The sequence below is a fragment of the Schistocerca gregaria genome, chromosome 2, assembly GCF_023897955.1.
Source record: "Schistocerca gregaria isolate iqSchGreg1 chromosome 2, iqSchGreg1.2, whole genome shotgun sequence".
Taxonomy (NCBI): domain Eukaryota; kingdom Metazoa; phylum Arthropoda; class Insecta; order Orthoptera; family Acrididae; genus Schistocerca; species Schistocerca gregaria.
Genome location: NC_064921.1, coordinates 393344431 through 393372395, shown reverse-complemented (window position 1 = coordinate 393372395; position 27965 = coordinate 393344431). Strand labels below are relative to the sequence as shown.

At 42.0% G+C, this 27965-nt stretch overlaps 1 protein-coding gene across 1 annotated transcript in view; it reads right to left on the bottom strand.

Moving 5' to 3' along the window:
• LOC126321978 (neutral alpha-glucosidase AB) overlaps window positions 1-27477 on the bottom strand; it is a 106811-nt gene extending 79334 nt beyond the window's left edge. The window contains exons 1-5 of the mRNA XM_049994244.1: window positions 27110-27477; window positions 14756-14851; window positions 4441-4677; window positions 4164-4337; window positions 1021-1227 (exon numbers count right to left, since the gene is read on the bottom strand). Of these exons, the coding sequence (XP_049850201.1) occupies window positions 1021-1227; window positions 4164-4337; window positions 4441-4677; window positions 14756-14851; window positions 27110-27123 (728 nt within the window). The 5' untranslated portion in view covers window positions 27124-27477. The remainder of the gene's footprint in view (window positions 1-1020; window positions 1228-4163; window positions 4338-4440; window positions 4678-14755; window positions 14852-27109) is intronic.
• Between the last annotated feature and the right edge of the window lie 488 nt (window positions 27478-27965).

The window sequence follows — 27965 nt, the reverse complement described above, 5'->3', positions numbered from 1 at the left end:
GTTGGGCGATATGGGATGCTAAACAATTCATTCAAACTGTCCAGAATGTTCTTCAAACCAGTTGTGAACAATTGTACCCCAGTAACATGGTGCACCATTGTTTGGGAACGTGAAGTCCATGAATGGCCAAGCATAACCATTTCCAGTTAATGATTGGCTCAGTTGACCAAAGGACCCATTCCATTCCATGTAAACACAGCCAACACCATTAAGGAGCTATGACCAGCTTATACAGTGACAACTTGGATCCATGGCTTCATTGGGTCTCCGCCACACTCAAACCCTACCATCAGCTCTATCAACTGAAATCAGGACTCATCTAACGAGGTCAGGTGTCCCAGTTGTCTAGAGCTCAACCGATATTGTCTTGAGCCCAGGGAAGGCACTGCAGATAATGTCATCCTATCAGCAAAGGCACTTGCTTTAGTCATCTGCTGCCAAAACCCATTAATGCCTAAATTTTGCTCTACTGTCCTAACGGATACATTCTTCAAACAGCTCACATTGATTTCTGTGATTATTTCACATGGTATTGCTTTTCCATTAACACCAAAAACTCTAGGCAAACACTGCTGCTGTTGCTGCTCTCAGTAGTTAAGTGAAAGCCTTCAGCCATTGCACTGTCCTTGGTGAGAGGTAATGCCTTAAATTTGGTATTACCGATGCACTCTCGACTCTGTGGGTCTCAGACTATCGAACTCCCCAAGGATTTCCGAAACGGAATGTTCCATGTGTCTAGCTTCAACTACCATTCTGCGTTCAACGTCTGTTAATTCGTGTCGTACAGCCACAATCACACCTGAAACCTTTCAATATGAATCACGTGAGTACAACTGAAAGCTCTGCCAATGCACTGCCCACTTATACCTTGTTTATAAGATATTACTGACATCTGTATATGTGCGTATCACTATCCCATGACTTCTGTCACCTCAGTGTATATCACACCTCCACCAAAAGATTTTACACCACACTAATGATTTTACTACAATGTACAATTCAGGATAGAACAATACGTACTTAGTTGACTTTAATGCAAAAGAATCTGCATGTAAAGGAATTCCATAAGCATAATGAGCACCCGCAAAAGTGAAGTCCAAGGCAACCGCAGTTGGGCCATTAGGTTTCGAATCATGATGGGATTTGAAATTTTCCTCCCAGGCCCCTGGATCTGAAGCTGTGTCATCATTGACCTGGTTATCAGGCTGTTCACTGCCATCATCCTTGCTGTGAATAGAAGAAAATTAATTGCAACATATATCTATGTTTTCAATTAATCATAAATAGATAGCTTCTTACTGCTAAGCTGAAATGATCAGAAATCATATGAATTACACACTTTGAAACAATAACTTTTTTGATCAAATTTTGTTGTCAGTTGCAATTTTTCAGTTCCGTTTTGAAAAGAAAATACATGTGTTTCTCAATTATTATTCTCTGCTTAGTTTTAATGAAGCTATTAACTATGGTTGTATATTAAATGTTTTATGAGCTCTGAGGGTATGTAAAAAAAGGTTTGCCACATTAGTAAATATTTGAAGTTAACCCAAAAATTCAACTATCCAAGTTGTCAGCAGAAAATATCAAATTTTGATGAGGAAATATCTTGAGAAGCATTAGGTATCCACAACAATTTTGTGCTACCTATGGACATGTGCAATTACACTAGGGGGCTGCAAAAGTGGCAGCTGGAGGGACATGCACAGAAGGCACCAAGGCATCCCCTCCCCCATCTCCCACCATCTTTTCTGCAAACTTCACCCACTCAACTTCTCGCCATACACTACGGTTGCCACAAGTTACTAGCCTTCAGCCTGAGCATATCAAGCTGAACAAAGCAAACTTTGCTATCAGAAAATGCCATCTGGCACACTTATGCTCAACTGCATTACAAAACGCTCACTTTAATATCATACGATACCAAAGACTGGCAGATGGCATAGTGATATTACATACAAGTGGTCAGATACATATTTTAAAGAATTTATTATTGCTGAGAAATATCACATCAAGAAATGTTTAGAAAACACTGTAGTGAAAAAGCAGCCTCTCTAAATTAATGTATTATTCTCATGTATTTTAAAAGGTGTATTTTAGCGAAATACATTATCACTGTTTATTTGTTAAATGTTAAAAGCTTCTCAGTTTTGATTATGGGAACATTTAAGCATTGTTTACTTTTGAAAGTCAGCTTAAGCCCCGGTACAAAGCAGGAAACATGGGAGTAGGGACAGGGAACAGCATTTACAGCTTTGGGAAGAAGGAAGAAGAAACAAAAATTTAATGCAATTTGTTGCTGTTTAATTGTACTATTTTGAAGACTCATTATTCGAGAAATCATTTGCAGCAAAGACAGTGCTTTCAACAAATTTCTCTTCGATGACTTCCTTGAGGAAGCTGCTTGTTTGCAAATTTTCAGCACAGCACGCGTACTTAATCTAATTTTCCACCATGACATCATTATTTGCTTATTAAAGTAAGCTGTGCACGTCTTTCATTCGGAATGTGCAATTTCTGGATGTGATCTTTCATTTTCATACATTCTGTGTTTATCTATATGGCTAGGGATAGGGGGAAGCGAGGGGGGGGGCGGGGGGGGGGGGGGGGGGGGGCAGAATCACAACCTTGTGGTGCAATTCTGTGGCTAAATATAAGTTCCAATTGAATGTAAAGGTGCTTGTGGTGCTTGACTTCGTCCACCCACCATGATAATCACACAATATTCTTCTAAACCATTAATAAATCTAAAATACAGTGCTTAAATGCACCTTCATGATAGTCACTGGATTTGCAAAATGTACATATTAGATTTGCACTTTAGATAAAGCCATGTTCCAGCAATCCTGGGTGACAGACAATATGTATTTCCATTTATTTTTTGTGTATCTATTTTGTATGCTATTCTGAGACTCCAAACTGAATGAAATGCATTGAAAAAAATAATCCAACACAGCTGCTTTTTAATATATTTTATTTACTGCTACTGGTTTCAATCGTAGCTCATTTTCAAGTCTAACACAATATCATAAATGCTATTTTTCGTATTTGATGTCCTTTTCCTTTGCCACTTGGCACTTTCAAATCACTATTGCGCCCTTTGACTCCTCCAAGATGTGCTTCCTGGAGTGGTTTTTGTCAGTTAGGTCTCATCAAGATAAAAAATGGAGCAACAATGACTTTCTTTTCCGACATAGCGCATTTTTCTCAGAAAAGTAGCTAAAATAGCAGAGCTCTCCATCAGTACGATACTCGCCATGATCATAAACTTACAAGACAGTACAATGAACTGTCGTTCTGGAAATCATCTAAATCAACAACAGTTGTTTCTAAAATATAGGTGTGTCTGTTCTCCATGCTTTTGCACATTTTCTCTGCACAGTTTGGAGTGAAAAAAAGCACACAGCTTTGCTGTTGCTGTATATGGTGTCTATGATTTTCTCTCTTCTGCTGTTGTTCTTAAGGTCATGAAGAAATCCCTATACCTCTTACATGACTGACTCTGGCTGTCCTGAAACACACTCGTCTTAAATTTCAAACAAAAATAGCAATACTACTCAATGTAAAGCTCTGTTCTCTTCACAAAATTGCACGTCAATGCAGTGCATGCTTGAACGATTGCTGCACAGTGGATAGCAAATGGACAGTGGACAGCAACAAAGTGGCAAAGCAATGCCAGCAGCAGAATGAATGAATTAAGCACAGTCTAACTATATAAAAATTCTTGACAACAGGTGCGTTTGATAGATATTGCTTCTTACAATGACACCTGAGTGGCATCTGTGGCAAAAATAACGCTGTGGCCGCAGTGTGAGCTTTTGAGTCACAGGCCACACCAGACTAGCCCAAAGGCTTCTACTGATACTTGGAAATGGATGGAAGTTGAGAGATGGGAGAACTGACATACCCATCCCAGCTGCCACTTTCACTGCCCTGTAGTATAGTACAGTATTTTGTGGAAAATATGCTGATCCTAAATTCTTTAGACTTTCTAAAACTTTTAGATATCTGAAAATAAATATTACACAGCAAGAGGATGAAACACAACAAAGTGAGAAGAAAAATGGAAATTAAAATCTGGTGACAGACCAAACAAGGCATCTTTTGGCTAATATCAATGCAGCTATACACACATGAAGAGAGTTCCAAATACTGTCACACCTTACCTTTCAGGTTTAATGCGAATGTGTTCAAATTTCATTAAGCCTTTAGCATTAGCAGTAATTGCTAAGCTGTCTCCATGATAGAAATCAACTCTGAATGGTGTTCCATAAATTTTTGCTTTTATGTTGCCAGATGAGACGACGACATACTCTGCTGCTCTTTCTTTAACTTCAAGCCTGAAGCATACAAATATTTACAAGTAATTATTAAGACATTACTGACAAAGACTGAATTAAATTGTTTGTAATAAATAATGTTTTCCATTAGAATATCAGTCACCTTTCTAGCTGAGGTTCACCAACTAAGACATGTTCAACTTCATAGCGTGGTTTCAATGGTGACAATTCATTTATTTTCATGCGGAAAGTTGCATCTGACAAGGAAAACAACTCAAATTTGAATTTTACCAAGTTCTGTGTGTTCTGTATCTCAGCACTCACTACACTGTCTTCTATTTTTAGTGTATTCAAATGAAGGACATACACTGATTTATCAGGTTCCACTGCACGGCATCTCCTGTAAAAACAAAAACACTATGCCTCATTCATACGTTCAGTCTAACCTTAAAAATCTATTTATAACGTTAAGGATTTCAATAAAAGATTTTAAAGTACAAATTTGAATCATCTGCTGAAACTGAAAAACTTATTAAATCCTATGACAATTCATGTAAGTTAAAATTTGTAAATCCATAGGTGGTAAAGTAGCACTAAGAAATGTAAAAAAGTAAAAATTCAAACTAAGTTAAAGCAAACACAATGTTTCTACAATCTTGCATAGATGTACTGAAAAATAAGTTCTAATATTGGAGTCTGCTATATGTTTGAAAGAGCCCTGTTAAATCCCTCCAGAAGAGCATTGTTCAATGCTGTGGCCAAGCTTTATTTTGAGAGTATTCATTTGTTTCATTTTCTATGTGGACCATTTATGATGATGACTGATTAATGTTGATGCAAAATGTTTATTGCAACACAAATGATTTCAAATCCTGTGGGTTCATTTTCATGAGTTTCTTACATTAGTATTTTGGCAGTTCTTTGCCGGTTACAAGAATGTCCTTAAATTATTACATTTTTCTTCTTCCTTCTTACATCAATTCAAAATTCACAATTAATGATTTTTTTTAATGTAGGAAGTTCATACACTGAGAATATTTATAGAGATACTTCTATGCATTTTGACTTGCACAACAAAAGTTGGAAGAAAATTTCTCACGTTTTCTTCAGTTGTAAAGCAGAATTTTAGTGAACATCGCATACTGCAGTTGTTGGCCCTAAAAAAATAATTTATTACTGATGTGTCTCTTGCCTAACACGCAAAATATTTTAATTTCTTCACATTCTTAGCCCTTTACTGTCCCACAGCAGTCAGCACAGGTGAAGTATCAGTCCTCTAACAAGGCTGATGCTTTGTTCATACAATTCTTCTGAATTGTAGACTGTGTTGTGTTGTAAAATGTAAGAACATTTATGTCACATTTGCAAATGGCCTTCATATTAATATGTGATACAACTGCGGCAGCACTGCTTTTAATTCTTAAATACTGTCTCCACTACTGCTCGTGTAGTTGCTCAAAAGCAGCACTACCTACATTCATCACACAACTGGTTGTCAGAAGTAAAGAGAATGTGATCTGATGTTTCTTACTGTCTGTGATTTAAAATGGAATTTCACTGGCTCACATTGGTGAACCAGGAGTGATCTGCTTTTGGGATGTGGTGCTATTTTCAGTGTCTAATGGCAGTTAGGACAGGACAGCATGTTGTACGCTTTCTGTGGAAATGTTTACAGTCGTGGATGGTGGGCCGACTATCTCTATCAACTGCCTTATATTTCTTTTGAAGGTACTCTGTTGTATAGGTAGCATACATGTCACCTTTAAACTTTATGTTTTACGCATTCATTATGGTGTTCTGATACTGCAGATTTATGACGACGTGCTAACTTTAGGTGACTCTGGAAAGCTTTAAAGTGTCTTCTGATAGACTGTACCATCTCTCCAATATAAATTACTCCACACTTGCAGCTGACCACCTTAACTATCAGTGAGCGTAACGTATAAATTGCATCTTCTGCTGAACCCAGCAAGAGTCTAATTTTGTAGTTACTCTGATATGTTCGTCTATTGCTCACTCAGTAAATAAATTTTTCCCACTCTGTCACCAACTTCCTAGATATACAGTACAGAAGTGATGCATGATTGTTCAATCTCTTCGTCTCTTTTGCTCTTATTCATTTTTGGGTGTTATTTTGTGTTAATTTCATTTCTGTATTTGTTAGCTCTGATAATAGTATGTAGCTTGTGAGTTCAACTTTAAATTATGAGCATCTGAGATTCAGTGAGCGATATTACGTAGGATACATAAAAGTGAATTCTTCAGCTGTCTGGGATGGTGGGATATTTTGTGCTGATATCTACCAGTGCTGTTGAGCTTCCTGTGGACTGTGTGACTACGAGTACCATCTGGCAACCTGTTAGGTATTCAACCAAGTTGTATGTTGACGAACTTTCTACTAGTCTCAGTGGACAGGCCATTTATGTATCTTTTGCATCTCCTATATTCTAGACGCATTTGGGACTCCCAGAATTGCTCTAATGGTTGTGCTGAAATTTATTTTGGTCTTTGTTGTAAACACAAAAACACACAAGTAATGAAGACCTATCACTGTATTATGTTGGGAAATAACTTATACAACAGGACACTTGCCACAGAATGGCTACACTGATAATCATAATCATAGTCAGAATGTCAACATGAAACAGAGGGCAAGGCTGGGCCCGACTCCCTAAGCTGTTGGCCACCCGGAAGAGTGCATAGAGGAAAGGCTGCAAGCGCTTCCATGAGTGGCAGCCTCTGACTCTTCTAGTGTGTGTCGGCTTCTGTGGCGTATCCTTTAACTGTTCGCACGGATCTCAGGTGTGTAACCTATGCGGTTCACTACACCCCTTCCCCCTTGGGAGAAGGCAGAGCATCGCTAATTCCACGGGCAAGATGCGGACGGCCGTGATGCGGAGACGACATCCAAGTCAATGAAGATACCACAGATGAGATGGGAGATCAACTCCTGGTCCTCAGAGGCCTTAGAACACAGGCGAAAGTCGTCGGCACAAGGAGTGTCTTCTGATAGACTGTACCATCTCTCCAATATAAATTACTCCACACTTGCAGCTGACCACCTTAACTATCAGTGAGCGTAACGTATGACAGGACCAGTGATGGGCAGTCCAAGCTGGGTTCTCTGGTGACATCAAGCAGCGGTGTTGAAGGTGGAGGTGACTCTGCCGCAAGCTGAGGCTGTGTAGGAGACATGAATCCCGTGAGGGGTATTTCCACCAGTTGGAGGGGCATTGGAGCTGGTGTCATACAAGTTGCGAAGTAGTAGCCTCATCGGACAGAGGTGCTGATGCGTGCGGAAGAGGTGGCTGGAACCATGGTGGATACACTACATCCAGTGACTGGGGCGAAAGCAGTGGTGCATCTGAAGAGGGGGTGGGGGGGTGGGGGGAGAGCAGCATAGGAGGGGGGACAAGGTGAGGGGCTGCATACCCACACGCGGGCTCCAGAGCTGATTTATGGCAGCAGACTTCCTTGTCTCCAGTCCAGATGGTGTAGACACAGCAGCTGTTCTGGCACACAACGACTGCTGGTAACCAGTGAGGGCACTGCCCGAAACCACAGGCACAGACTGATATCCCAGACAGAAAGCTTGGTATTGTGGGACACTATGACAGGCAAAATACCAGACTTAGGAGGTGGAGCAGCATCTTTGTGATTGGTGTCCATAGAGAAGCTTGACAGGGCTACAGGAACCAATAGGAGTCACCCAGAAGGACATCAGAAAAAAGCTGTAATGCCTCATCAGTGAGGAAGTTCTGCAAATATTTTTTCATCTGTGTTTTAAAGGTGTAAACCACGCCCTCTGCTTCCCTGTTAGGTTGGGAAGAAAGGGAGGACAGTTAACATAGAAATTGCATGATCGCACACAGAAATCGCAAAACCCTTGGGACAGGAGACAGGAACTGAGGTCCATTGTCACAAAAGTGAGTAACCAAGACACCTTACACATTGGGATGGTGCCCATTGAGGCGAAAATGAGTCCCATAGATGTATTTAGAGAGGAATACAGCCCACCACTGCAAGCTGTGAGCCACATTATATGTCCTTGACCTGGGAGTAGTGAACATGGGCTGGATGAAAACATCAGTGGCTGCTCCGAACCACCTGCATTCAGATGGATGAGAACTGACCCCAAGGCTTACTGCAAGGCATCTGTAGTCAAGACAAATGATTTGTTGGGATTGAAAGTAGGTAGACACAATACTGACCTGAGCCGTTCCTTCAGCATGGTGAAGGCCTGGTCGCATGTTAAAGACCAGACAAAAGAAGCACCTTTGCACAGTGAGAGTGAGAGTGAGGGAGAGGGAGAGGGGGTGAGAGAGAGAGAGAGAGAGAGAGAGAGAGAGAGAGAGAGAGAGAGAGAGAGAGAGAGAGAGAGAGAGAGAGAGAGAGAGGCGGGGGTAGGGGGGGCAGGCAATGGTGGATGCCCCAGGAATGAACCAGTGGTAATAGGTAATTTTACCCAGGAAAGCCTGCAGCTCTTGCAACAATGAGGGATGTGGCAGGTCCGTAATAGGCCAAATAAGAATCTCCAGAGGTCAGGAAATCTGACCCGAGATGCTGTGGCCAAGATACTCAAGGGATGGCTGAAAAAAGTGGGCTTCTGCACAGTGCAATGCAGACCCACATCCCAGAATTTTTTTGAAAAAGGGTCCAGAGCTTGTGCATGTGGCAGCCTGTAGTACATCTGGTAATGACATTTTCATCCAGGTACTTGAAACAGCACGGAATAGCGGATGTGACCTGTTCCATGTAGTGCTCAAAAATTGCAAGGGCACTTGCCACCCCAAAAATCAACTGTTGGTATTGATAGAGGCCAAAAGCAGTATCACAAACAACGATATGCTTGGACTCCTCATCTAGGGGTAACTGGTGATATGCTTTGGAGAGATCTAGTTTCGAGTAGAAGTGAACCCCTAATAAGCATGTGAACAGTTCATCCGGGCTTGGCAGTGGGTACGTGTCTACCATGGGCTGAATTCACAGTGACCTCAATATCACCACAAAGTCACAATTGACCACAGGATTTCTGCATGATTATAAGGGGTGTGCTCCAAGCATCAGGAGAAATGGGAACCACAAACCTAGGAGAGAGGAGCTAGTCCAGCTCCACATTGACTTGTGAGCATAGAGGCACAAGAATCTACCTAGCATGAAAAAATCTAGGATGAGAGACTTCTTCAAGGTTATGTGGGCTTGAAAGTCTGGTGCACCCTGGGTCTTCCATAATGATATCCTGAAATTCTGAGCACAGAGATTCCAATAATTGATAGGGGACTATGGCAGATACCAATTGTAAAGAGTCCGTGACTGACAAGTCAAAGGCCTGAAAGACATCAAACACAAAAATGTTTGCTGAACTAGCATCAAGGATGACAATAAAAGTAATAGATCAAGTCACTGATTTGTAGTAACTTCAGCTGTGAATTGGCCAAGCAAGAAGATTCGCTGTTTACCATAGGTGCCTGTTTACCAGCGACAGTGGCAGAGAGGTAAGGTATGAATATTTTTGGGCATTAGGCAGGGAAACTGCTGTGCTAGTCTAACTGTAGGTGCGGTTGTGAGAGAACCAAAACCTCAACAAAAAGGTTGTCGGAATCCTGATCAGAAACCAGCCCTGACAACACTTCCTGGACATCCATATCCACATTATCTGTTGGCACGTTCTCTGAGCTAAGTGGCAGACTACCACCAGGTTGTCTTTTCTTTTTTACACTTAACGACAGACAGCCCAATGGTAGGGACACTCTGATCTGTCATATCGGTAGTAATGACGGACAGGATGGCAAGAGAGAGTGGTGGCTGGAAAGCCATTTTTGTGCTGTGTGGAAATCGCCAGATTAGCCTGTTTGCATTGCCACTACATTGTTCTGCCTGGAACACAGTGCATGCAGTTAGGCCACTGTACCTCCATAACACTGCAACAGGTTTCCAGCTGCTCTGATCGGCAGCTGGAAACCTGTTGTGGTGTCACGGCAGTACAGTGGCCTGACTGCATGCACTGTGTTCCAGGCAGAACGATGTAGCGGCAGTGCAAGCAGGCTAATCTGGCGATTTCCACACAGCACAAAAATGGCATTCCAGCCACCTCATAAAACTGGGAAATCGACAAAACTTGTTCAAGGTAGGGGTTCTCTAACCAGAAGGTCCGTTACTGGACATCCTTATCTGGGGCAGAGCGGTTGATGATGCAGCAAATCATGATGACTACATACAATTCTTTTGACTTGGGCGTGACAAAATGGCACTTGCGATGAAGACAGTGACGGGGTGTGGCCCAGGCACGATTAGACTGATGAGGCTGTTTCTTGCAATGGTAGAATTCAACCCTAGCTGCCACAATGTAAATGCAGCAGCAAGAACAGGAAGACAACAGTGAGCACAAATTGTCAAATGACGATGAGGAAGGTCCCTTCAATGGGGCCAACAGCCACAATATCCGATACACGACAAAAACAGTGCATGATATACCTCCACATCCGTAACGTGAAATGCACGGAAATGTTGCCACAGGCAGTTTTCGTACACTTCCCAATCTTCTGTTGCCTCATCAAATGGTGGGAGCAGAGGAGGAAACAGAGCAGGGGACAAAGGCTCAGAGAACAACACTGGCAAAGCCTGTTGCATGACCATGATGAGATCCGTTGTTGCACCAAGGTTTGACACTCCGTGTCACAACAATATGCAAAAAGCAACCAAACAACAAAAAACATGTGAAAATACGACCCTACTCATTGACAACGTGTTCTAACCACAAGAAACTACAGACAATGATGATGGACACAACACTACTGCTCCTAGAAATAACTTTTACAAGAAGACACTTGCTACTGAGTGACTACACTACTAGTCCGAGAATCCTAGTCAGAATGCCAACATTTAACTGAGGGCAAGGCTGGCCTGGCCCAACTTTGTAAATTGTCGGCTGGCCAGTAGAGTGCATGGAGGAAAGGCTGCGCGTGCATCTATGAGTGGCTTCTGACGGTTCTAGTATCTGCAACCTGTGTGGTGCACCTTACAACTGTTTGCCCGGATCTCAGGTGTGGAATCTATGTGGGTCTCTATAGTCTCCTAAAGCAATGCACACATCTTTCTGATAATCTGAGCCATAGAATCTCCTCTAAGTTCCATACATACAGGATCCCTGCGTACCTCTTACATTCTGTGGTCATTTTCTATCATAGTTATCACCATGCAGGCACTCTCCTTGTCGTCTGAACGATAATATCACTGTTGTTTCGTAGTTCAGCAAGGGCTTGTCACTCTTGTCGGGTCCCTCAAAGTTTATTGTCTTTCACAGTCCCAGTGTCACACTTTTCCAATCATCATCTTGCCTTCCCGAGAGCACATTACTCATTTCAACGAAAAAAAAGAAACTCCCACTTTAAAAGTGTATGGGTAAGGGAAGTAATATATGCTTCATAAATATCGTATAACTTTGTTTGGCATATACATTAGTTTGCCCTCCATGTTTTTCATAACACAATATGTTAGAAGCAAGGAAAGAAAAAAGCACTTGAACTGTCTGGATAGCCCCAAAAATACAGCAGTATCTAGTACATGATCAGTGATGATCCATCTATACTCAGTCTGTCGTCACCCTACATATCAGCCTTACTCTACTGATTCTACTACAAAGTCATATTTTAAAATAAAATCACTCTGTAAAGCACTACCAACTAAAATCTGAATAAAAATGGCAAGCATTCTTTTTTTTTTTTTTTTTTTTTTTAAAGCATCACTGTCTGAACTGTCTCAAATTTCTTCTTGAATATAGATCACATCATCTCCACAATCATCTGCAACAACATCTACCATAAAATCAGTCTCATTATCTTCAAAATCATGGGATTAATCTAAGCAATTTTAACATTGGCAAAACTGCATCGTGGCATATTTATGCAACAAAATACACACACACACACACACACACACACACACACACACACACATACACACAAAAGGAAAGAAACATACAGACTACTTCAGCACTGCTTTATCGTTAGCAAACAATACCTTAATTACAGTCTCCACAGAGGCACCTGCATATGCAGGAAATATTGAAACACACATGGAACTATGAGAAAAATTGAAAAAGAGAGCCAGTAAAAACATGGTCCACATATCTTCAGACAGGTCCATTACATTACTCACATTTTTGGGCATTGACTCCAAGTGTCAAAATGTAGCTAAAATTGGGCAGAACTCATTCTATTTGGTCTTTCCCCACTTGTCTAAATAGAAAATATAATTATAAGCACCATACATTGGTCATTTGTGCAGGAAGCTATGCATCATTATCTGTGTAACATACACAGTCCTGTTAAAACACTTCCACTCTGAGAGGCTGAAAACAGGGTAACGTCGTGATTAAGCAGTTGCCTTTACCAACTGCAGCTCGTTATCATTTCCAGGCACTCTTCCTCCTAAGTGACCATATTTCAACACTGATCTTGCATCAGGTAAGAGGATGGCGTGTTGAGATACAGGATTTGCTATACAAGCTTACCTTCACTGATATATCTTCAAAGTTACTTCCCTCACTCACCATGACCTTCTAAAGTCTTTGTAAGTGGAGAAGAGACAACCATGTACTGCACTTAATAATCTGCTAAGTTATTTAATGACTACTGAAAATATATTAATCATCTTGGAGGCCGACAATAATGATATTGGTTTTAGAGCATGCAATGCGATGGTTATAAGCATCCTTGCTGAATATGAATACTGCCTGTGAAGCAAGCAAGTATATTACAGTAGTGGTGCAACACAGAGATACATTAGCACTTTTTTGGAAATAAGGAACCATATCACCATCTGGAAGGACCATGTCAAATGGTATCCCTACAGAACGAGCTAGAGGCGGGAGACCTGTTTCCCACATATACACCAACATTAGCACTGTCCAGAACAATATTGACTCGGATTAAAGATTATACTGAGCAGCTGAGTATTAAAAATTTTGAAGTTTAATTTTGATAATTAAAATTATATTTTTGTGTGTGTGTGTGTGTGTGTGTGTGTGTGTGTGTGTGTGTGTGTGAGAGAGAGAGAGAGAGAGAGAGAGAGAGAGAGAGAGAGAGAGAGAGAGAGAGAGAGAAATCACACATGCTCAAACACATGTCCTCACAGTTAAGTAAAATTACTGCAGTCTTAACTTAAAATATGTTTACATGAAATGACACTACTTCAGATACATGTCACTGACTGATCACTATCATTAGCCACAAATGCTGGTGGTAGCATACTCCAACAGGAAATGAGCGTTCAGTAGTGTTCCGAGTGCTCTGCTCTGAATGTCGTAGCTAATACAAGCATCAAACGTGATTGTAGAGAGTTGTTTAGTGAAATTTCTATTTCATGTGTTGCGAGTTGTCACTGCTGATGGTCGTGGTAAATATAAATTCTACATACGCAAGTGAGAGAGAGATTTTGCAGGATATAGCTTCCTTCAAGTGGAAAGCACGTGCGTGAGCGTACTGCAACTGTTGCATGGAATCATCAACAACGCCAGTCCCCTCCATATCTCGAGTTGCGTGAACCGCCATCATTTGTGGATAGGAATATAATTTGATAAACATCAAAAAATCAGCCACTTAATCATTAAAATCTATTCCCTATCATCTTAGGAGTCCAGATTTGCCATAAAACTTTAAAACCCTTGTCCAATTGTTACTTAAAATGACAGGCATACCTCTGGGCAAACAATTTAATACCATCTGATCACTACATTAACCAATGTCTCTTGATGGACAACATTCACTCATGTAAAAAAACTTCCTGCAGAGATGTCAAGAATAGAGTGGTGTTATCTTGAATAGAAAGATAGCGAATCCACATTGGAAACTTCTAATGAGCTGCTTCCTCAATCAACACAATCTTCCTCAACCTACATATATCTAACCTGGAATTCTTTGGTCTTATATAGCTGACATTTCAACCAAAAGTGTTCTATGCTGATCAGAGCAACTCAGGCATGCAGAAACAGTAAAAATGCTGTACGGCAAATTGACAGCAACTGAGAAAGAGGCATACTTGCAACATCACAGCACCAATTAATTTACAGTATGATTAAAGTAAAGCTTCATGAAACACATGATAAAAGAATGTATATCTGGCAAAAGAGGAGCGTGACTCAGTTGCCATGGTAACACCAATATGAAGCCAGCTTTCCCTTCCTGTGCCACCAATAGTTCAGCTGGTACTGTGCAATCTGTTGCCATACCGTCAGTAAGTAGCAACAAGTATCAGTGGTTTCTGTGTGATATGGTCAGCACACACAGGCAACAGTGTAATCCAACACTCCCTTTATGTCTAACTGTTAAGGCCCAGAAGTCATTCTAACACACAACAATCAAAATCTGAATTGCATGATGTCACAATACAACCTCTTAATTTTTTTTAAGCAACTAACCTGAAATTAATCTAATAATATGTGAAACTTTACACTCACACACAATTATATATTTACATACTTGCAAAAGCTGCTTTGTTGACATGATTTAAAATTTCCTCTGTCCACACCTAGTGAACTGCTTAGCAAAATCAGAAACACTAGATGTAGATGCAACCTGAAACAAAACATAAAACATAAGTCACATGAATGTTAGGATTTAATAATTACACGGGGGGGGGGGGGGGGGGGGGCACCAACTTGCAACAAGGCTGAAGAGAGACAAAAAACATGGTATCAAGAACAAAAATTTATAAAAGCTATATAATTTATCTTAAAGGTATATCATGGTTGGTCCCAATTATTCATAAAAAAATGCCACAGCTTTTATGTTTAGAAAGTAATTTCATTTTATAAATTTAAAACAGTGACATTTATGACAGTTTTGTAAGTACACTCTAAGACAAAAAAAAATGACACAACACAAAGGAATTATCTGAATGGAACAGAAATCCGTAGATGTGATGTACATGTACATACAAAGAGATGACTACAATTTCAGAAAAATCAGATTATGTAATGCACTGGTCCGCCTATGGCCATTACACAAGCAGTTATTCAGCTTAGTATGGACTGATAAAGAGTTGCTGGATGTCCTCCTGAGGGCATCATGCCAAATTTTGTCCAATTGGCACTTTAGGTCATCGAAATCCTGAAGTGGTCTGAGGGCCCTGCCCATAATGCTTCAAACTTCCTCAATTTGCAAGAGATTTTGCGATCTTGCTGGCCAATTTTGGATTCAGAGCATAAAGATAGGCAGTAGAAACTTTCACCGTGTGCAAGCAGGCATTATGTTGCAGAAATGTAAGCCCAAGATGCCTTGCCATGAAGCGCAACAAAATGGGGCATAGAATATCATCAACATACCACTGTTTCTTTAAGGGTGCTGCAGGTGAAAACCAAAGGGGTCCCGCTGTGAAAGAAATAGTACCTTAGATCACCACTCCTCACTGTTGGTTGTATAGCAGTTGACAGTCAAGTTGGTTTCCCACTGCCGTCTGAGGAGTCTACATACATGTCTTCGCTGGTCAGTGGTGCTCAATTAGAAGTGGGACTCGCCACTGAAGACATTCTGCACCAGGCCATGAGATTCCAGGCTACAGACATGTCCGGAGACACCTCCGACAGTGGTGGGATACGAACCTGACTGTTGCCTGCCATATGGCCCAACAACGAGGCGTCATGGGCTGGGGTGCCATTTCTTTTCACAGTAGGATGCCTTTGGTTATTATGGGCAGCATCTTAACAGCGCAGTGGTATGTACATGATTTTCTACGACCACTTTTGTTGCCCTTCATGGCAAGCCACTCTGGGCTTATATTTCAGAAAGATAATGCCTGCCCCCATATGGCAAGAGTCTCTACAGCTTGTTTTTATGCTTGCCAAACACTACCTTGATCAGCAAGGTCACGAGTTCTCTCCCTAACTGGGAATGATTGTAGCATTATGAACTGTGCCCTCCAACCAGCTCAGGATTTTGATGACTTAGGGCATAAACTGGACAGAATCTGGCATGATATCCATCAGCAGGACATCCAACAACTCTATCAATCAATGTCAAGCTGAATAACTACTTACATAAGGACCAGAGGTGGACCAATGCATTACTGACTTGTGCTCAATTTCTGAAGCCCTTTCTCTTCGATAAATCATCCAGTTTTTTCTGAAAGTGTAATGATTTGTTTGTCTGTACATCTACATCACATCTACAGATTTCCACCCCATCCATATAATTCCTTCATGGGATGTATATTTTTTTTCCTTATTTGAGTGTATTTTGATACAAATACAAAGAAATGATATCAACACAAACAGAAGCAATAAGTTTACTCAATTAAAAAGGAATGTGCAATTCCACATTAATTCAACCCAGCACTCATCCAGACACACTTATATGTCTTTCAAATTTGGTGCATTCAATGACCCAGATAAGTTGGTTGGTTTAAAAAGAGGGGGAAGGGAGCAAACTACAAGGTCATCGGTCCCTTGTTCCGAAGGAAACAATGTCACAAGGTTGAAAATAAGACAATGAGACTTACAACATAAAACAGAATGAAAGGAAAAACCACAACGACTGAAGGGCAACAAACACTTAAATGGACAGAAGGGGACAAGAAAACCACAAAGACGAAAGAAACAGGCAGAAGAGGTTAAAACAAGAAAGCAGGTTACCACGACTGGCTGACCATGAGGATAAAAAGGAAAAGCCAGCCACTCTGCAATGCATCAAAACATATACTAAAACTTAGAGCAAATGATAAAGCTCACCTCGCAAATAAAACATAATACTAAAGCTGCTGTTGATGTATCGTCACAGAACACCAAAGGTAGGGTGCTGGGAAAGTTAAAAATCCACCGCAGAGCGGCTAAAAGTGGGCAGTCCAGCAAGAGATGAACAACCGGCATTCGTGAGCCACAGCGACACCGAGGTGGGTCCTCACGACAGAGGAGGTAATCATGTGTCAGCCATGTATGGCCAATGCGGAGCCGACAGAGAACTACAGAGTCCCTGCAAGAGGTGCACATTGAGGTCTTCCACGCATTCATAGTTTCCTCAATGGCGTGCATCTTGTTTTGCATACTTGGGTTATGCCATTCTGTCTCCCAAAGCCGCAAAACCTTGTGGCATAATACTGAATGCTGGTCAGTTTCAGAGAAGCCGATTTCCATAAGAGGTTTCCGCGTAACCTGTTTGGCCAGCCTGTCGACAAGTTCGTTGCCTGGGATTCCAACGTGACCTCGGGTCGACACAAATACCAATGAATGACTGGACCATTCCAGGGTATAGATGGACTCCTGGATGGTCGCTACCAAAGGATGACAAGGGTAGCACTGATTGATAGCTTGTATGCTGCTCAAGGAGTCAGTACACAGGAGAAATGACTCACTGGGTGTGAACGGATGTGCTCAAGAGCACGAGATATGGCCGCCAGCTCTGCAGTGAAAACACTGCAGCCATCTGGAAAGGAGGGCTGTTCTATATCCTCCATGAACATAGGCAAAGCCAACGTGAACCACTTCATAGCCCCGGTACGCATCGATAATCGAGAGGAAGTGACAGCGGAGAGACGCACAGTTAACTGAATCCTTAGGGCCATATGAAAGGTCCAGGCGAAGCCACGCCCTAGGTGTATACCATAGAGGTGTTCGTGAAAGAACCTCAAGTAAGATGGTAAAGGCCTGCAATGGAGGGACTCTGGTCTCACCAGGACACTGGTCACCGGACTCGTCTGAAAAGCTCCTGTCACTAGGCAAACTCCACAGTGGTGCACTGGGTCGAGTAAACTCAATGCTGATGGCACCGCCGAACCATAAATCAGACTCCCATAGTCAAGGTGGGATTGAACAAGGGCTCTGTAGAGCTGCAGCAGTGTAGAGCGATCTGCACCCCAGTTGGTGTTGCTCAGGCAGCGGAGGGCACTGAGGTGCTGCCAGCACTTTTGCTTACGCTGATGGAGGTGAGGAAGCCAAGTCAATCAGGCGTCAAAAACCAGTCCTAAGAATCAATATGTCTCCACTACAATGAGTGGATCGTCATTAAAGTTCTGATTCTGGATGAACAGTATGGCATCGACAGAAGCACATAACACACAACTTTGCAGCCGAAAACTGGAAACCGTGTGCTAGAGCTCATGACTGTGCCTTGTGGATGGCTTCCTGTAGGCACCGCTCAGCAACAGCAACGCCAGTACTGGTGGAGCAGTACGAAATGCAGAAGTCTTCTGCATACAGAGAAGATGAGACGGACGGCCCTACAGCTGCTGCTAGACCATTAATGGTCACTAAAAATAAACATACACTCAATATGGAGCCCTGCAGGACCCCATTCTCCTGGATATGGGGGGGGGGGGGGGGGGGGGGGAGACTATGGGAGGCACCAACTTGAAAATGGAAAGTACAAAGTGACAGGAAATTTTGGATAAAAATCGGGAGATGGCCTTGGAGACCACACTCGTATAATGTGGCAAGGATATGATGTCACCAGCTCGTGTGATACGCTTTTCGTAAATCAAAAAACACGGCAACCAGGTGTTCGGATGGTAGACTTGAGGGACACAAGACCATCAGTAGTAGAGCGACCCTGGCAGAAGCTGCCCTGACATGGAGCCAATAGGCCACGTGACTCCAGGACCCAACCCAACTGCCGACAAACCACATATTACAGCAGCTTATAAACAACATTGGTGAGACTGATGGGCCGATAGCTATCCACATCAAACGGGTTTTTCCCAGGTTTAAGCACCGGAACAATGGTGCTCTACCGTCACTGCGATGGAAAGATGCCATCGCGCCAGATCAAGTTGAAGAAGATGAAGAGATGTTGCTTGTAGTCAGATGAGAGATGTTTAATCATCAGAACATGGATCCGATCTGGCCCAGGAGCTGTGTTGGGGTAATGCACAAGGGTAATGAGGAGCTCCCATTCTGTAAATGGGGCATTATAGGGTTCACTGTGGCGTGTAGCGAATGAGAGGACTTCCCTTTCCATCCACCATTTGAGGGTGAGAAAGGCTAGGGGATAGTCTCCGACGCAGAGGCTTGAGCATAGTGGTCAGCGAAGTGCTCAGCAATCGCGTCTGCTTCGGTGGATAACATGCCATTGATGTTAATGCCAGGGACACTTGTCTGATCTTCGTCCAGACTTGGGAAGGTAGCGTATGGCACCCAATGGTTGCAACGTATCTCTCCCAACACTCCTGCTTCCGTCTTTTCATAAGCTGGCAAACGTGCGCACAGAGCCCCTTAAAGGCTATGAGGTGCTCCAGGGAAGGTGCCGCTTATGCCGCTGTAGAGCTCAGCGATACTCCTTAATTGCCTCAGCGACTTCCAGCGACCACCAAGGGACCGCCTTTCGCCGGGGCACCCTAAAGAGAGAGGGATCACATTTTCCAGCACAGTAACGATTGTTGTAGTCACCTGCTCAAACATCACATCAATGTTACCATGTGGGCAAGAGTCAACGGTGACCGCAGAGGTGAAAGTTTCCCATTCTGCCTTGTTTAAAGCCCATCTGGGCAAGCGTCCATGGGCCTGATGCCAGGGCAGTGACAGGAAGATGGGGAAGTGGTCATGTCACAGAGTTCATGTGCTCTCCAGTGGCTAGATGGGAGAAGTCCTGGGCTGCAAATGGATAAAACAATAGCTGGGTAACTACCATGATCCACACTGAAATGTGTGGCAGCCCCAGTATTTAAGAGGCAGAGGTCGAACAGAGACAGTAAAGTTTCGACATCTCTGCCTCGGCCAGTAAGCAAGGTGGCACCCCACAAGGGGTTATGGGTGTTAAAATCTCCCAAAAGTAGGAATAGTTTAGGGAGTTGATCAATCAGTGCAGCTAATGCATCCAGGGGTACTGCATCATCTGGAGGAAGATATACATTGCAACAGTCGTTTCCTGCGTTGTCCTTATTCTGACAGCCGCAGCTTCAAGAGGGGTTTGAAGAGGCACAGTTACAGTACAGACTGAGTTTAGGACATAAATACAAACTCCACCTGACACCTGATTATAGTTGCTATGGTTCCTGTAATATACCTCATAGCCGTGAAGGGCAGGGGTCCACAATGCCAGGAACCAGGTTTCCTGGAGGACAATGTCGATAGCAGGTGTAAAGCTTAACAGCTGCAGTAGCTCAACCAGGCAGTGGAAAAAACCGGCGCAATTCCACTGGAGGATGACGTTGTCATGAGATTGGAAAGGCATGGGACATTCAATTACACAGTTTACGTCTCAGGGTCACCTGCCGCCATCGACTTATTGCTTGAGCAGTCTATATCCATTGTGTCTGAGGGTCCAGCGAGATCTAGGTCCTCAGCGGATGCCAGAACCTCGAACTTATCCCCAGACACAGAGCTAGTAGGTAGTGGTAGTATGAGTGCCACCACAACTTCCTTGGTCTTAGGGGTCTTCTTTTTGGACTTTTCTAGCTGCTCCTTAGGTTTCTCTGACTAGGAAGGCTTCACTGATTCAGTCTCCTGGACTGACGATGAGTGTGAAGCCCTACGACCAGCTGCTTTTGGGCTCTTCAGCCTCTGGTGGGCGTCATTTTTCCCAGTAGCAGAAACCTGGGAAAGGAGTGACCCAAGGGACCACTTTCTGGCGAGAAGTGGGGACTGGCGTCCCCGATGGTTGGGGGGGGGGGGGGGGGGCAATGCTCTCGAGGTACGTAGTGCAGGAACAACAATGGGGGAAGTGCTCCCCACCATCAACAGGGCAGATGTAGCATTCCGGCTCTGAGAGCTGACTGGAATTCGCGGAACTGATGGGGCTACAACTATTCTCGTAGTGGTGGCGTATGAGGTGGTCATAGCCACACGATGTAGGCACTCATCTTTAGCGCCACGATGTAGGCACTCATGTTTTCTCTTAGCCTCAGTGCAGGTCAGACGATCCAGTATCTTATATTCCATTTTTTCCCTCTCTTTCTGTAAAATCCTGCAGTCTGGTGAGCAAGATGAATGATGCTCTCCGCAGTTGACACAGATGGGAGGCAGGGCACATGGAGCATTGGGATGTGATGGACGTCCGCAATCTCGACACGTGTTGCTGGAAATACATCGGAAAGACATATGCCCGAACTTCCAGCATTTAAAGCACCGCATTGGGGGGAGGGATATATGGCTTGACATCACAGTGGTACATCATTACCTTGACCACCTCGAGTAAGGTGTCACCCTCAAAGGCCAAGATGAAGGCACCGGTGGCAACCAGATTATCCCTCGGACCCCGATGGATGCGCTGGAAAAAATGATCACCTCGCCACTCTAAATTGGCGTTCGGGTTGTCATCAGACTTCAAAAGAAGGTCCCTGCAGTATATAATACCTTGGACCATATTTAAGCTCTTATGCGGCATGATGGTAACAGAAACATCCCACAACTTGTTAGAAGCAAGTAAAGCCTGTGACTGGGCGGTGGATGCTGTTTCTATCAAGACTGGCCCAGATTGCATTTTGGACAAGCCCTCCACCTCCCCAAACTTGTCCTCTAAATGCTCTACAAAAAACTGTGGCTTCATCAAAACAAAGGATTCCCCATTAGTTCTCGTACATATGAGGTACCAGGGTGCATAAGGTTCGCTGACATCCTTAGCCTGGTGTTCCTCCAATGGTGTGGCCAGGGAGGGGAATGATATACAGTCATACGTTCTTGCATTGTACTGAGACTTGGAATGTTTAGAGACTACTAGTGTTTGATCACCAGCAAGTGAGGATGTGGTATGCTTCATTGCGTGTCATCTGCCCTGATGCCATCCACTCTGACCAGGGACTCTCCCTACAGGTACCACCCAGCTGCTGCAAAAGCCACCTGGCCTTCCTGAGGGGTTCCAATGCCCTAAGGTGATGGCCATCTACTCCTTGGCATATGCGGAGAGTTATCGGCGCAGGCATCAGCAGAGCGATCCCTGTGTTGTCAAGGGGCTACAACCAACAGGGTACATGGGGGACCCACCGCAACAGACTGGCTACAGTGCTGGATATGAGATGCAAAGAAGACCATGCTCATCGCCGGTGGAAAAAGCAGCACTGTATAGTGCATGGTGGAAAATGCAACCAGGAAGGTGTCCTCACCCAAGAGATGGAGAATGAGCTGGACTGCAGTGCGGCAGCGATAAAGTGGGCTAAAGAGTTCAAGGCACAATGGACACGATGCACCATGTAAGGCGACCTTCCCCAACTGGCTAGCTCTTCAAGAAAATTTTGAAAAATGTAGGTCAAACCCTAAAGGGGACCATTACATAAAGGCCAAAATGTGTGAAACTTCTTTTAGTTGCCTCTTCCGACAAGCAGGAATACCTCAGGCATATTCTAATCGCTGGACTCACAGGGGGGAGGGGGGGGGGGGGAGATCCAAGTAAGAGATGGAAAATACCAATTTGTAACATTATATGACAGTTGTGAAGAAACTTCTAGGTCTGCTAGTTTGGAAACTGTGTGAAACTAACATGCATCTGTTTCAACATAAATGAGTATAATTCTGATTCTAACCCCGATAAAGCAATGAAACTTAATCACCAAAAAGCTAAAGAGTAGAGCTTTACACTGGTATGCAACATGACAGGTATCTAAGAAGTTACATGTTGAAGCTAATTGACTTTAACCTTATATACTTCAAATCATCATCTTCAATTTTTTTTTAAAAAATGTATTGAATTGTTCCAATACATTACTATACAGATGGTGTATATCAAGATGACACACCAAAGGCATCATGGCCAAAAATTTATTCTAAGCAACTGGTGAACATTTGTTCTTGTGAACAGCTAATCAGAGAGACATTTTATTTTTTCAATCACTAATCATTAACTTGGTTCATAAGTGTACCCAACTTGCAGTGTATAGTTGCTGTAGTATTTAGGAGTAGTTTTCAAAAAATGGATTTCAAGTAGAAAATATATTGTAATTCGACTTTAAAGGAGGTCACACAAGAATTTGAAGCATGTGTCAAGAGTGGATAGTAAAACATTACCCTAATGTATTGCTAGGTGGAAAAGTTTTCAGCAAATGTAGGAAGCAAATATATCAAAACTCATCAATACCTGCAGGTGCTGCTCCAGCTGTACTACGTACTTAAAGAGAAAGTTTAATTAAAGATGAAACAGCATTGGATTGATACTTTATTCTTTAAATACTAGTCTTCAGTATTAGGCGAGTCTCCTGTGAAGAAAAGGAGGCTTCAGAGTGAGATAAAGCACCAAAAGCAAAAACTGAAAGAGAGATTGCATCAGTATTGAAGCATACTTACGTGGCACAACTGGAAAAAGAACAACGGGAAAGAAATGGAAAAGGAGAAATCAAAATCCAGCTGAAAGATTATTTGAACAGTTCAGATTGCATGTACGACAAAATACAAATTTTGATAGTACTTCCAAAGAGCTGGAGTAAAGGGAAACAATGAAAGAATTTTTTGCTTCAGATTACATCATTTGAATAGCAAATCATTTTACAGCAAAACAATGTTATACTAGAGACACCAAATCCAAAGCCACGTAAGACACTGTGTGAGAAAACTGTTCAGCATGTACGTGATTTTTACCTTGATCATAATGTGAGCCGTGTGATGCCAGGAACAAAAGACTATGTGTTTGTCAAAGAAAGTGGAATTAGAGTACACAAGCAGGAGCAGCTAGTGAAGAACTCAAAGTAAGTGAATATCTTTTGTTTGTGATTTCTTCATATTCAGAATGAAGTACAGGGATTCCATGAAAATAATTCACAGGTTACAATTCAATCATTTGTTGCTTACTACAGACACACAAATGCTAATGAAATAAACCACATGTCATACATGATTACCTTCATAGTCTTTCCTGCACAAAAGCACTTTTTTTATGCTATAGGGGGTTGCAGGGGCTGTAAAGAGATTAGTCACACTTACTAGCCTCAAGTGGCCTCATGAAAGCCAGCATATTTTGTCACCACAACAGTTGTTTCAGTGGTGCAAAGAAATTGTTCCTTTATGTGTCTTGTACTATACATTGGCTTCCCATCATGATGAAGACATTGCCAAGCTGAAGCTACATTTCAAGAATACAAGGACAATTCCAGGTACCCAGAAGCTTCATTGTTTAACACCTATTAACAAACATATAATAAAAACAAAGACATATTCTGCTTCTTTAGTATGGAGAGAAGAGCCAGTGATTGCTATGGTGAATGAACTGCTGTTAACCGTCATACTTGGATTTGTTGCCTGTTCGTATGACTGTTATTGGTGGGTTTCATATGTGTTGCAAATTTATGAAGAAACACACAAGACAACACAAATTCTCTCTCGAACAGTGATCCAAGGCTACTGGAACCTCCATTGGAAAAATGAGTTGCTTCTATGTGTAGGGTATACTTGGCTGTAGGATACTACAGGTCTGCTTTGACCAATGTGATAGTTGTGCTGCATGATATCATTGAGCTTTGGTTTGTCTGGGTTTTGGAATGGAAATGAGGGTTGGAGGGTTGATTTGGGGGGAGGAGACCAAACTGCGAGGTTGTTGGTCTCAATGGAAGTGACGCAGTACAGGGAACAGCATATGAATAGGTGGCATGCTGTAGCGGTTTATGTTATTGCTATCCGGGTCTTGAGTTTAACTATATAGGTTAAGTGGAGATTGGGATACCGCCTTTTGTAGTTGTGGTGTGGGGAGATTGGGGTGGTGGGGGGAGGGGGGCAGGGGTTATTGGTATCCTGGACTAAGTTTGAGTTATATAGGTTACCTTGAGTTTGGGATACCATGGCCTTCCATTTTGTATGACTTTGTTGAGTTTTATTTTTTGATGGTTTCCAGTGTTTTATTTTTAGTGGAGTGTTGCACCGTAAACAGCGTTTTTGCTCTTATGATTGAATTCTTAGTTTGTCACCATCCACAACCCCATTTTCCACGGTTCAATGGGCTTAGTCACTGTACTACTTCGTGTGTGGTTTGGCAGATGTATTGGTAACCACGTTGGATATGTTCGAAATAGGGTTTTTTTGGCATGGTGATGACATCAGTGGTCAAAGCAGATGGGTGGTATCCCAGTCTCTGTTAATCCTGGATTTCACGCAGTAATACCCGAATGAAGGAATTCATTAACAACACAAAACTATGCCAATAAAAATGACATAACTAATAACACAAATACACGGTGAATAAAATTCACTGTTTTACAAGATTTATACCTACAATGCACAGTCATGTGCATGTTGGAATGTATATTATTGCACAGCTTATTGGATGATTTGATAATGAGTTTGGGCACACAATTATTCATCAAGTGATAAAAAAAATAATATTGCAACTTCAACAGTTCTCTGCAATTTATTGCATAATTTGGCACAAATACACAAACTGTCAGGACTTTTTCAGGAATGCAAGAAGAGGGCAGGAATTTTCTTGTTATTAGAAATTCAAAACCATCAGAGCACAGCGGCAAAAACAGCAATTCTGAATGCAGAAGTAGATTCAACTATGGAATACGCACTTTATATCCAAGAAAGATTGTCATGACAGATTAGTTGGTTTCGCCCTCTCTTGACCAAATTGTCAGTTTCGAACCTAACTCAGACTTCAGTCTCAGCTACAGTTCAATCTGTCAGCACTTCAACATAAAAGCATATTGTATAGTCTGGTATACAACACAATCTAAAAAAATTCCCTCAAAGGATTTATATCTTCATGACACCTACATGGACATAGTGTACAACATGATAAGAATCACTGGCCGTAAGAAATAGGTACCAAGAAACAGGTAACTTCTAAACAAAACCCACAGCAGTTTCTTCAACTGAAAAATACAAACCAAAATATCCAGGATATGCCATCTTGAGTACTGACAGCTTGCATTATTCACAAGACACCCATTAATTAGATGTAATCCATTTCCTGATTCATCCAGCTAGTTACTGTGGCTCAAACAGATTATCTGAGGCAACTTAACCTGTCAATACCTGATAGAAGCTTCGCCCAGCGACGTGAATATGGTGTGGCATGTGACGACATTCATGCACAAACAGCGTGGGGGGAGGGGAGGGGACTGGCTTTTTTAGCATTTATATAATGTGAGTGAGGTAGGTTGTGGCGGCCAACTTATCCTGTACCGTATGTAAAGATATGGATTAGAGAGAAAGGTGACAGCCTTGTTGTGACCTGACATAGTGATACCAAAGGCTTCAGTTTATCAGACTTTACACATACATAAAGCATTGCTAGAACAGCAAAAAAGATCCTACAGCACCCAAACCCTGATAACTGGATGGATTGTCTCATCTCACTTCCCAATGCAGGTGACAAAGCACTTCCTTAACAGAAGAACGCATAATATTAGTGCACAATGTCATTTATAAAAGGTGAAACAAAAGAGTAAAACCAGACATTCCTCTGCAGATTAACAGGTACAACAAACAGCACACGTTAAACACCTAGAAAGTGAAGCAGTACAGACTTTCTGAAAACCACCCTTCAACTCTGATAATTTGATAAATGTTAGAACTTGCCCTGATTGTTTAATAATCTCGTTTGGGCACGGATCACGAAGTCTCTAATACATTGGAGTAGGTCTACGTATCACTCATTTGCAAATTACATTCCATACAATTAGTGTTATATATAAATTTCACGTCTTAAATATTAATGTACAAAACACATATTCGGTAAAACAAACTCGCTGGATGGTTTGTTTTATGTAAATACTGACACGCAAAGTTGAGAAACGATGTCGTTGACATAAGGACACAACAAAAACAAAGTGATCTACGAAACAGGATAAGAAAGACTTGTACAATAACCCTTCCAACTTTCCAGGGGTTCTCAAATATATATATACAGTTAACGAATTTTTCTTGCGGGAATCATATTTAACGGTCATAAATTCCTAAAGTTTGTTTATATTTTCACTTTACTTACACTCTGCGCCACATCTTGCCGGCTCTAACTCACAGTCACGACTACTTTTCTGCTTACCAAACGCAGCTACTATCAAAGATAACTACCCGTGAAGATTGCGTGCAGTGTGAAAAATGAGATCGCCATCAACAATTTTTTTTTAAATTTTTGACTCAATGAAATATATATTGTTTCCCCTTCCTGATAACCACGTTGGCTGCAATCTGATAAACCTGATTACGAAACAGCATCGCTGCACGAGGCATTTCTGTGAAGACACGTGTCCTCGCGCGGTTTATTGACAATACGACGTAACAGAGGTTTATTCGTGCCAAGAATCAAGACTTACTAACAATTTAATGTTTCGTTGTAGATACAACGAAAACGATGGAGTGTAGCATATTTCTACAAAAATGTTTCTACAAATCTTTATTTGCTCACCTTGCTCGAAAGAAACACTAATAAAATTTGCTAAAAATTACCCTAACTGAAGGAAATAAACATCGTATGATGAGTTTTCCATATAAAATATAGTTACTTCATTAAAAATGAATGAAGAGATACACTGTTTCATATTTATGTAAAACATCAATATGCAGATTTAATCAAGCCCTAAATATCGGGAAGACATTATGTTGATATTAATAGTCTCAATGAACTATTTGTATTTATTTCAGCTTACGTTTGAAACCATTAATATGTGTCACACAACTTGAATAAGATCAGAAGCATCTCACTCTGTCTCCGCAAACACGAGTATACAGTGGCGTATAAATAATCCGTGTGATGTGACTATAGTTGGTGTCACGAGCGATGGCGATCGAGTTCAGGATCGTTCCGCGCACATGCATCATCATTCACCGACAGCCAATATGGG